The 12,337-nt window shown below is 42.0% G+C and overlaps 1 protein-coding gene across 3 annotated transcripts in view; it reads left to right on the top strand.

Moving 5' to 3' along the window:
• Window positions 1-12,337, top strand: part of LOC117362065 (protein NPAT) — an 82,198-nt gene that overhangs the window by 16,007 nt on the left and 53,854 nt on the right. For all 3 annotated transcript variants that reach the window (XM_033947810.1, XM_033947811.1, XM_033947808.1), the window contains exons 4-6: window positions 5,814-5,886; window positions 7,782-7,822; window positions 11,495-11,707. In XM_033947810.1, coding sequence (XP_033803701.1) covers window positions 5,814-5,886; window positions 7,782-7,822; window positions 11,495-11,707 — 327 coding nt within the window. The remainder of the gene's footprint in view (window positions 1-5,813; window positions 5,887-7,781; window positions 7,823-11,494; window positions 11,708-12,337) is intronic.

Below are 12,337 nucleotides of genomic sequence, written 5' to 3'. Positions count from 1 at the left end.
TCGATTTTGCGGCGGAGCTTTTCCGGCCTACGTCCCGGCCTATCACCGGTTTTAAAAAGTGTGCCAAGTGCCAGTGCGCGATTTCGCTAACGGACCCTCATCGACGCTGTCTCGAGCCTCAACACCTTCCAAAATCGTGCCGGCCTTGCTCCACACTCACCGCACTCAAACGTCGTTGCGTCTTGTGGGAGTCGCTGTTCATGGAGTCCTCGGGGGAGCCATCCTCATCGAAAGGACCCTCGCCTTCGACATCATCCACACACCAGTCTCCCGCCTCTGCGGCCTCGAGCCTCCTCAAGCCTGCCTCGTTCGTGCCGGCTCAGACTCCAGCGTCCGCTGCGATGCCTTCCTCGGTCTCTGCAATATACTTTGTATCTTGTGGCAGGGACTTCTACCCCTACAGACCCTTGGTCTGATCCAGTAGAGCAATTCTTTTTTTTTTTTTTTTTTTTTTTTTTTTTAAGATTTTCAATTTTAGATACAAGCATTGCTTTACACGATGCTACAGATCCAGAAATTATATTCAATAAGAGTTATAAAGGAAACATTAACTATATCTTATTTAGTCCACAAAAATGAAGGTCAAGAAAAGAAATAAACTTCCAAATAGAAATAACAAATAACAAAGTTAATTAAGGTCATGGCATTAGATTCCCGAATTACAGCCAGCTGGAAGGTCATACATCACTAGACATGGTTACCAATCTTTCTTTTGATCCAATAAATTCCAAAAGTTGTTTAGGCTCAAAGAAAAGAAAATTCTTATCTTGATAAGATACATAACACTTTGCAGGAAATTTAACAAGAAATGTAGCCCCTAAGGCTAGAGTTCTTGGCCTCAAGGACAAGAACTCCTTCCTACGTCTCTGAGTCCTCTGAGCTAAATCTGGAAAAACTCGAACATTAGAGCCCAAAAACTTATCATTTATATAAGAACATAAGAAGTTGCCTCTGCTGGGTCAGACCAGGGGTCCATCGCACCCAGCAGTCCGCTCCCGCGGCGGCCAACAGGACCATGACCTGTAAGTGATCCTTTGTCTAAGACCCTTTAATCCCTATGTTTCTTCTTTCTATACCCTTCATGATCCTATCTCTATCTCTATTTATATCCCTCAATCCCCGTATCCTTCAGGAACTTGTCCAATCCCTCTTTGAATCCCCTTAATGTACTCTGTCCTATCACATCCTCCGGAAGCGCATTCCAGGTGTCCACCACCCTCTGAGTGAAGAAAGATTTCCTAGCATTGGTTCTAAACCTGTCCCCTTTCAGTTTCTCCGAGTGCCCCCTCATTCTTGCAGTTCCCAATAGGATGAAGAATCTGTCCCTCTCCTCCCTCTCTATGTCTTTCTTGATCTTGTAAGTCTCTATCATGTCTCCTCTGAGTCTTCGCTTTTCCAGGGTGAAGAGCTCCAGTCTTTCTAGCCTCTCTGCTTATGAAAGGTTTTCCATATTTATCGCTCTTCTCTGAACCCTCTCAAGTATCTCCATGTCCTTCTTTATGTACGGTGACCAATATTGGACACAGTACTCTAGTTGTGGTCGTACCATCGCACGGTACAGCGGCATGATGACTTACTTTGTTCTGGTCGTAATACCCTTCTTAATAATACCCAACATTCTGTTTGCCTTCTTCGAGGCTGCTGCGCATTGTGCCATTGACTTCATTGTTGTGTCCACCAGTACACCCAAGTCTCTTTCAAGGTTACTTCCCTCTAATACTAATCCCCCCATTTGGTAGCTGAACATCGGGTTCTTTTTCCCTATATGCATGACCTTGCATTTCCCTACATTGAAATTCATCTGCCATTTATTCGCCCACTCCTCCAGTTTGTTTAGGTCCCTTTGTAGGTCCTCACACTCTTCCACAGTTCTAACCCTGCTACAGAGTTTAGTGTCATCTGTAAATTTTATAACTTCACACTTCGTCCCCGTTTCCAGGTCATTAATAAATATGTTGAACAGCAGCGGTCCGAGTACCGACCCCTGCGGAACTCCGCTCGTGACCCTCCTTCAGCCCGAGTAGTGACCCTTCACTCCAACCTTCTGCCTGCCAACCAGTGTTTGACCCATCTGTGTATGCCCCCTTCCACCCCGGGTTCCACAGTTTCCTAAGTTGCCGCTCATGGGGTACCTTGTCAAAGGCCTTTTGGAAGTCGAGGTAAATGATGTCTATGGGTTCCCCTTTGTCCAACTGGCTGTTTACCCCCTCAAAGAAGTGCAGTAAGTTTGTTTGGCACGATCTTCCCTTGCAGAAGCCATGTTGGCTCGCTTTCATCAGCCCATTTTTTTCAATGTGCTCACAGATACTGTCCTTTATCAGTGCTTCTACCATCCTGCCCAGAACCAAAAATACATACGAAGAATAAATTCCCTATCACTCTCCAAGGCTAGAGTCATGGTAGTTCTCTGAGTGAAATGGTAGTTCTCTGAGTGACAACCTCAAGGGAATTTTCCAAAAATGAAGATAGATTCATATCCACTATATTATCCGCTAAGGTTTCTGTAGGAGTGGATTCCCCTTGTGGTGTCTTTATATTCAAATAGTAAGCTCTAACAATTGGAGGTAAATTTTCTGGTGGAATGGCTAAAGTTTCACGAAAATATTTCCTAGCCATCTCAACTGGTGATAAAATAGGACATTTTGGAAAGTTCAAAAGTCTTAAATTATTTTTCCTCACTTGATTTTCAAAGTTCTCCATCTTGCGGGAAACATAAGATCTCTCCTTAACCAGTTCCATTTATACCTTCTTTACATCATTCAAATTTTTTTCCTCTTCCTCCAACTTTTCCTTCAAATTATTAAGAAGTACCCCTTGTTGTTCCACCTTGGAAAAGACAGTTCCATAATCTATTTTAATTGTAGATAGAGTCAATTTGAGATTGGAATCCATGACTGATATGGCCTGCCATAGCGCCTCCATATCTATCTTGTCTGGTTTCTTCATCTCCCCAAAACTGATAGTATTCCCTCCCGAAGCGCCTCTCACCTCTTCCTCTAAAGTGCAGGGAAGTTTCTGATGGTTCCCGTCTCCTCCTTCTTCTGAAGGGCTTAGTGGGATTGTCCCTCCTATACTGGGATCAAGCTCTCCCTCTTGGGGCCGCCGGATTCCAGCCATTCCCTGCACTAGTGCACTTTTGGGCTGGGGAGGAACCAGCCTCTGGTCAGTACTCAGCGTAGCCCTACTCTCTGTGCTGAGGTTCCCCGGAGATTCCGAGCTTCCTCCCGAAGTAATTCAGGTCTCCTCACCCGACCGAGCAAAGACGCTCGTTAGCATCGTCTGGATCAGCCGTTGAGGGGACTCAGCCGCCAGAGGGACCAAGCAGGAAACTCCCTTCCTCTTCCCCATATCGCTACTGGGGAGGAATCTCACAATGCGGGTCTAGGAGCAACGAGCAGCACAGCTCGCTCAGGCGTCCGCTCCCGACGCCATCTTGATCATCACCCACCACTTCCAGTAGAGCAATTCTTATGTTCTTATGTAGGGAGTAGCCAAGTTGTATTAGGTGGTCAGAATCAGTTGGGTAGTAAGCCTATTCAAAAGGTCCTGGGAAGAACATTGAATTGGTGGTGTTTAATTGTATCATATCTCTCTTTTTTTAACCTAAGCAGTAATATACCGTATTTGCCGGCGTATAGGACGACTGGGCGTATAAGACGACCCCCCAACTTTTAGTTAAAAAATAGAGTTTTGTGTTATACTCGCCGTATAAGACGACCCCTTCTTCCGCACACCTTCTCTACCGCCCCGGGTGCAGCACAGCCGGCCAGGTTCCCTTACTTTTGTGGCACTTCCCCGACCAACCGACAACAGCCCCGGTCCGACAAACCTCCCTGCCCTTAACCGCGAATCTAAATTACCTTCTTACAGCTGCTGTAAGAAGGTAATTTAGATTCGCGGCTACAGGGCAGGGAGGATTGTCGGACCGGGGCTGTTGTCGGTTGGTCGGGGAAGTGCCACAAAAGTAAGGGAACCTGGCCGGCTGTGCTGCAACCGGGGCGGGGCGGCCGCCCCTCTCTCTTGGTACCGCAAGGCTACTCTTCTTCTCCCTACCTTCTCTGCTTGCAGCACAGAGCCGAACGGAAGTCTTCCCGACGTCAGCGCTGACGTCGGAGGGAGGGAGGGCTTTGTTTAAGCCCTCCCTCCCCTCCGACGTCAGCGCTGACGTCGGGAAGACTTCCGTTCGGCTCTGTGCTGCAAGCAGAGAAGGTAGGGAGAAGAAGAGCCGCGCGACTGAGTACATCCAGCCCCGCAAGTAAGGGCATGTAAACTGTACCCGGCGTATAAGACGACCCCCGACTTTGGGGAGGATTTTAAGGTACTGAAAAGTCGTCTTATACGCCGGCAAATACGGTATATCACAGTGTATGAACATACTGTAATTTATTTAAACTATTGAGAGAAAGCTTCATATAAAGAATTCTGATAACTTAATCTAGATTGGATAGCAGCATGTGTTAACCTTGGCCAGATTTTCCAATGACAACAAAGGCTTAAGATATCAGATTAGCCTGATCTAACCACATTATTGACCACATAAAACCGAATCTAACCACATTATTGAACACATGACATAAACAAATGAAATTGTGAGTCTTGGGGTATATTTGGATAATTATCACAAAATCATAGAAATCCTCCCAGGCATTAGATGGAAATTTAATGCCTTTTCAAAATGAGAAGCTCGTACCTTTAGATATATCTATATCCAGAACTACATTTTGCTGATATAAGTCATCAATAATGTGTTAAGCCAACAAAAAAAGTTGAGCATATAACAATCTCTTGATGAATACTGCAATAGCAAACTATGACTGACAGTGTGACTGGCTGAGTCAGAGATTTCCAGTAGGCCTATTTGAATCCTTAGTTGGCTTTAAGCCTGACACTATCAGTAAGCATTAATAGAATTGTCTCTGTACTATGACTGGCTAAACTATTGAAGGTGGTTTATTGCCCCTAAAATTAAATTCAATATGGGATGAAAATCTGAACATTGTAATGCCTTCAAGTTCTTTTTTAAGGCCGGGGAGGGGGTAGAATAGTCATAACCATGGCTTTCTTTGTCTGTTGGGACCTTTCCTGCCTGTTGAACAGTTGAGGAATTCATTTCCATCAGAGTAATATGAATTTCAAGTTAGTCACTTCAGAAAAGAAGACCCACTAAGTATATGCTGTATTACTATCTATTGGCCTACTTCATGATTTTTCCTTGGTATCCAGAGGTCCAGAAACACCATCTATTTATTTTGTCATCTAACCAGCAGATGAGAAATCCACTTGCCCATATGTGCAAGCCTCCATCCTGTTAGATCTTTAGGGGAGCAGATATTGACCATTTTGTTGTTGTTGTTATGAATGGAGCATATTTCTGGCCAGAGTAATGCCTATCTGGCTCATGCATACAGGTATATATAGTGCTGCTTCAGGGGCTTGTCCTTATAAGCTGAAGGCTTCACAGGAATAGGGATACTGTACATCGCCTTGGGTGTACAGGTGGTTAATAAATCCCAATAAATAAATTTGTCTGAAACTTCACTTTTAAGTGTTTGATTTTGGCAGTCATTTTCACCCTGAGGTTTTGAAATCTAAAAGTTGCCATTTTGTCAAATGATTCAAACAGCTTCTTACCTGATGTTTGTGTTAAGGTGAGCCAGTGTGAGGGGCGTGACTTCATAGAAGCAAACCAAGGCACAGCTGGGACTCCTGTCTTTTATCTACAGAATACATACAAAATTTCACATGGATTCATATTCAGGGCCTAACTCCTCTGTCAAAGATAGGATTGGCTAACCATAAAATTTCTGTTTCAGAAACAACACCTGATGTGCCAGTAATGATGTCATCTTTGTGGAAAAAACTCGACTATACTCTGGGCCAGATAAGGTAAAACATCAAGACAAAGTGGAATTTGGAATTTCCTGTTAAAGGTCAAACTATTTATCTAAGACCAAACGCTCCTCATTTATAATAGCTAAGCAGGTGAATCTAGTACAGTGATATATTTGACCCCTCTGTTTCCATGTATCAAACTCAACTTAGACACAGTATAAGCCAACAGAGTTTAGGAAAAATCTAGAAAAGACATTCTAAATCTGAGGAAAAACCGCCCCCAGCCAGATGAACAGAAAACCAATATATACCATATGGGAGAGGAAAGGGAAGGACATTTCAAAACAAGAAGTTCTAGACCAGAACTATAGATAGCTGCTATCTGCCTTTAGATCAAGATGAACATGAATAAGATTTAGAACCTTTCCAAAAGAAAATGAAAATGAATGTTCTGTACTAAATAAAGGGTTATCTTTTACACCTACCCCGCATTATAATACATTTTAACATTAGGATTGAGCTTTTTCAGTTTACTAGGAAATTGAAGCTCATAGACTATTTTTCAAAATAAACTTAAATTATACTGACCTCTCTATTGTTAAAATGCAATAGTATATGGAATCCCCCAGGCAATTCTCATCCATTGATAGTTGTTTATGAAAGATATTCAGGAATTGGATGACAGCAATAAGAGTTTTATACAACCTTACCAAAGAAGAAAAATTAGCAGTGAATACTTTGAAGAATGATTCTGGTATTGTTAAACCTGCTGACTAGGGTGGAGGAATAATAGTAATGGCCACTGACACAGTTAAGCAGGGGTGTCAAAGTCCCTCCTCGAGGACCGCAATCCAGTCAGGTTTTCAGGGTTTCCCCAATGCAGTGTTCTCCCCAGGTCCTTTTAGCCGGGCACTCCACCCAGCTAATTTAGATGACCGCACCAGCGAATCTTGCTGCTGCACCGATGCTCCTTCCTGGGCTGACTTGCCACCAAAAATTTTGTTTGACACCTGCCTTTTTTTTGCCTGCATGCTTTTATTTGCTTCGGGCCTTCCTCATTGCCGGGTCCTGCCTACTTTCTGTTTCTGCGAAGGCAGGACCCGGCAGCGAAGAAGGCCCGAAGCAAGTAAAAGCAGCAAGTTGTAAGCTTCCCTCCGGGGCTCTAATGTGTGCGTGCCGGCTTCCCTTCTCTTCTCTCCCCCCCCCCCCCAATGGGACATAACTTCCGGTTTCGGAGGGAAGAGAAGGGAAGCCGGCACACACACGTTAGAGCCCCTATTTTTGAGCCGTGGATTAAGAGTCTTGGTCATATATTCTCATCTAAACTGGGAACAAGAGACTGATTGGGACCTTAGGGGTTGGAAAAAGTGTTCGTTCGAAATAGTGTGCTGCTGTCAGCAATTAATTTTAGGTCGCTAAAGTCTGGTCTTTAAGGTCTCAAGGTTGGTAAGTGATTGTTTGAGAACAATATCATTTTTACCGATTTCTGGAAAGGTAGATGAACCATTCATTCTACTACAAATAAAGTACCCTTATATCCCCTCCCCACCACAGATTTTTTAAATACAGGAGGGCTTTCTTAGCCTATCCTGGCGATCCTACAGCCAGTTATGTTTATAGGTTATTCACAATGAATATGCAGGAGATTAGATTTATATGCAATGGAAGTTAAATTCCAATTTAATTTTTGACCCATTTGTTTTGGGAATCCTGACAATCCAACTAGCTGTGGTATCCCTTGGACAGGACTGAGAATCATTTTGTACAGCCTTTGCTCCCATTTTTCTTCTGTTTAATCCCATTCACTACTTAAATGCAGTAGCTAGTTCTGGCTCCAGATGCACTTTTCTCCATGGGTTTCTTTTTTTGCTTATATGCCTTCTCATTGTATCTAATCTTTAAAATATTGCAGATGAACTAATAAAAAGCTGGCTGTTTATTTTTTGTAGAAGCATGCAGAACTCGGTGGCATTTTCTACCCATCAACGAAGTACGTATTCAATTTATTTGGTTTTTAAATGTTATATGATGCTGTAAATTGAAAGAGTAGATAAGTCTAAATAATACTGGCTTGTGAGAAAGAGATCCCCAAATAGAAGAGTCAAAGAAAGTAACGTCCTAGTTTATTTGCTTAACAGATCCAGTCCTTTAGAATCCTCAACAGCCTAACAAACTGTTTATATGAATTAATGAGTTAAAACAAATCATGTATGCATATCTCATTTTCATTATGGCTTTTCTGAAAATCAGACTTATGTGCTTTTTTTGAATACTGGATTTAGTCCATTAGTGGATTTGCTTATATTGCTGTATTTGGTATCATGAATTCCGTTTTGATTTTGGTTGTCTATTTAAATATTTGTTTTCAGTTTGAGGTTTAATAATGCCTTGGTATTGACAGGAGATCTTAATTGTGTATTGGATCTAGGTATGGATAAATCTATCATATTCATTTGGGGAAGGGACTACCTACCTAGGAATTGAACCAGTTTTATGAGCAAATGGTTTTAGAGAATACAGTGGAGGTTTTTTCATCTACAGGAGAGAGATGGCATGCACCTCTAGTCTGCTAATAAATGAAAGCGAATTGTGGGCTCTAGACACCAAATAGCTCTTTCCCAAAATAGTAGAGGGCAATATAAAGGTCACTCGGTGGTGTTGGATCGTTCTCTGATTTGGATAAAATTTTTGAGGTGGAGCAGAGGGTCTTTGGAGAGAACTTAAAGATGCATATAGAGCTTAAAGATGCATATAGAGATTAAAGATGCATATAGAGATTAAAAATGCATATAGAGATCACAGCTGTTTGATAGACATGGGATGAGTTTCACCAGCACCACAGGGAACACTTACTGACTCTATTGGGAGATTGCTAGAGTGGTATTGTGGGGAAAACCTGGAATTTTTCTTTGTGCTTTCTTAATTTTGATGAGATGACTGCAAGGACATGTATTCCATAATGATAGTGACCACCCTACCAGAATAAAACCAACTTATTGGCATCACAAGCAACTCTATATAGTTTAATACATCAAAGAGCCAAGAAATCACTTCTGTAAGTTTAACCTCAACCAATATGGCAATATATTTGACAAACTTATGTCATTCATGCTGAGAGGTTGAGAGGGTCCTAGATACATGGTGGCATTTTAGGAGCACAAGTTGGAAGATGAAAACTAACCCACATTGGGTTGACAAGGTATTTGGAGGCTAGCACTTTGTTTTGTAGTCCAGGGAATTAGCAGGGGATATATCAGCATAGACTTTTTAGGGAATATTAAACGTCTCCATGTTGGTGTTGGTCAAGTTACTTTGTAAAAATAATACACTTAAATTACTAGTTACTGCAAAGAAAAAGTAATATATTGTAGTTACTTTTAGTTACTTTTGATTCTTGGATATAAATACTTGTTTCAACATTACATAGAATTAGTTCTAGCAATTGGAAATCCTTGATCAAAGCAAACATCTAAACAGAAAATCCTCATGTATAAGAATCTAATACAATTGGAGAGATATTTAAATAAGGGGGGAAACATGAAAATAGCTAGCATATGAGCAGTGCAGAAATCAATCAAACACCATCTGTATTCAGCAAGCCTCTGTGTGGCAGCACTGACAGAGCTTTCACTTTTAATATCATGGTTAAAATCAACAGTTGATTGACCATGATTCTGTTTCTTTGCTGGTACTGTGATGCCACTTCATCACTCTTGGGTTTGTGGCATACAAGACACAGCTTTTACCTAATATAAATATTGTTCCAGTGCAATAGGTGAGACATTCTAGACCAGTGTTCTTCAACCTTTTTACACCTATGGACCAGTGGAAATAAAATAATTATTTTGTGGACCGGCAAACTACTAAGACTGAAATTTAAAAACTGTTGCTGCCCTGTCTCTGCGAGCTTGGTCCCCGCAAACCAGTGGTCTCAAACTCTAACCCTTTGCAAGGCCACATTTTGGATTTGTAGGTACTTGGAGGGCCTCAGAAAAAAATAGTTAATGTCTTATTAAAGAAATGACAATTTTGTATGAGGTTTATAAATCTTTCCTTTTGGCTAAATCAATAATAATATTGTAATTTATAGTTAAATAAATATATGATCAAGAAACTGTTTTATTTTACTTTTGTGATTATGATAAACATACAGAGGGCCTCAAAATAGAACCTGGCGGGCCGCATGTGGCTCCCTGGGCCACGAGTTTGAGACCACTGGTCTAGAATGTCTCACCTATTGCACTGAGAGCAGAGATTTTGTATGTACCCTGGTAATCTCTTTTCCAGTAGACCCGTCCCGTCCTGTCCTTGCTGTGCCTGCTTTCACATTTCTGGCTGTTTATACTTCTCCAATCTCTTTCTTGGAGACTGGTCAGCCTTTTGGGGTTGGGAAGAATTTGTAAATATGTTCAACCTGTTGAGGGAGTAGTTCTGAGCTCCTTTGAAGCCTTTGTTGGCGATTAATAATAAATAATAATAACTTTATTTTTGTATACAGCCATACCCAAGGAGTTCTAGGCGGTTCACATTTGTTTATCAAAAAAAATTACAAGTGGTTCACAACAATTGAACAATATTAGTGGTACTGTTTGGTTATTTGAGCAGAACAATGGTTTGACCTGTTACAGGTGCCTCTACTTCACATATACGGGCGTTTCTCTGTGCTTGGGTACTGATTGTAGAGGGCGCTAAACTACTCTGAAGTATACTGGAGGCGGAGTGGATTCCTTCTGCAGCATACGAGTAAAGGGAAATAACCCTATGGTCTAGAACAGTGGTCTCAAACTCAAACCCTTTGCAGGGCCACATTTTGGATTTGTAGGTCTTTGAAGGGCCTCAGAAAAAAATAATTAATGTCTTATTAAAGAAATGGCAATTTTGCATGAGGTAAAACTCATTATAGTGTTTAAATCTTTCCTTTTGGCTAAGTCTTAATAATAATATTGTAATTTATAGCTAAAGAGACATATGATCAAGAAACTGTTTTATTTTACTTTTGTGATTGATAAACATACCGAGGGCCTCAAAATAGTGCCTGGTGGGTCGCATGTGGCCCCTGGGCCATGGGTTTGAGACCACTGGTCTCGAATGTCTCACCTATCTACTGGAAAATAGAGAGTTGCGCGGGGACAGAAATCCTACCCATCCCCATCCGGATCCTCTCCATCCCCGCCAGGATCCTCTCCGTCCCCACCCATTCCCTGAATGGGTTACCTTCATCTTCGCCCGTCCCCATAAAAAGCAGCAATTACTTCTGACAGGATCATCAATTCCACAGTTTCTTTTGTGTTTGTGCTACTGGTTTCCTTGTGGAATCTCTTTGGAGGAACCCTTTTTTTGTTTTCTGTTCAGGTAATTAACTTATAAACTCCCTCTTTTACTAAGGCTGACGTGTCCATGATATTATATGGACGAACCCTGCTTCCAAAGCCTTCCGTCCCCGTGGGAGTCCCATTGGCTAGAGGGGGGTCCCCATGGGAGTCTGTGGGCCAGAGGGGGGTCCCTGTGGGAGTCCCGTGGGTTAGGGGGGATTCCTGCAGGTCCCCCGCGGGATTCCCACAATCCCCGTTCCCGTGCAGACCTCTACTGGAAAAGAGCTTACCAGGGTAAGTACATAGTCTCTTTATATGTTGTGACTTTTATGGTCTTTCTTTTTCCTCAGCACGCACCCGAATTGGACTTGCAAGTGTCAGACGACAGCAAGCTTTGGCAGGGTCAGGGCTGCTTACTCTGTCCCAGCAGGAAGGACAGCAGCCTTCTCCTCCTATGACAGTAACAAACATCATCAACAGATCAGCAAGTCAGGCAAGATCAAATCCTCTGTTCTTTCATCAGTCTTCTGCCCTGGACAGCAGACCTTCTAGTAACGTAAGTGGTGAGTAATCCATATAGCCAGAGTAGTTTGAAACCAATGTTTGCACAGATATCCATTTTTTCATCAGCATTGTGTGGAGCAAGAAGTGTGATATATAGATGTGCACTATTAATGGTCATTTGCCTTAAGCATTGGTTACTGCTACAAGTGTACTTGAAGCTTTCCATGTCTTGTTTAACATTCTAATTTAATTTCTACTTAACCTGTAAAGTTTTTGCAAATTTGCCACATTCCCTTTTTTTTCTGCCGTCTAGATTGTGTCCACATTTTCACAATATCCAAACATTTCACATTTTCACATTGTCCACAAACAATGATAAAGAAATAATTTTAAAATAAAATAGAACCTTTCTTTGAACTAAGCTTGAAGTAAGCAACAGTTCTCACACAGTATTTCTAAGCATACGACACTAATCCTTTGTCATAAGTAATGCTTACTACTTCTACTCTGCAGACCATTATTGATGAGTGGTTGGCTATATGCTCTTCTACCAACATATGGAGACTGAGAACTACTGAATGTATGACATCACCCTATAAGGGCCCTGTGTAGCCCTGAACCAGCTAGTATTACTCACCTACCATCTACTGGAGTCTGAGGATCTGTGCAGCCCTGCTCTGGTCAGGCCT

The sequence above is a fragment of the Geotrypetes seraphini genome, chromosome 6 (genome assembly GCF_902459505.1).
Source record: "Geotrypetes seraphini chromosome 6, aGeoSer1.1, whole genome shotgun sequence".
NCBI lineage: Eukaryota > Metazoa > Chordata > Amphibia > Gymnophiona > Dermophiidae > Geotrypetes > Geotrypetes seraphini.
This window is presented reverse-complemented; position numbering and strand designations above follow the sequence as displayed.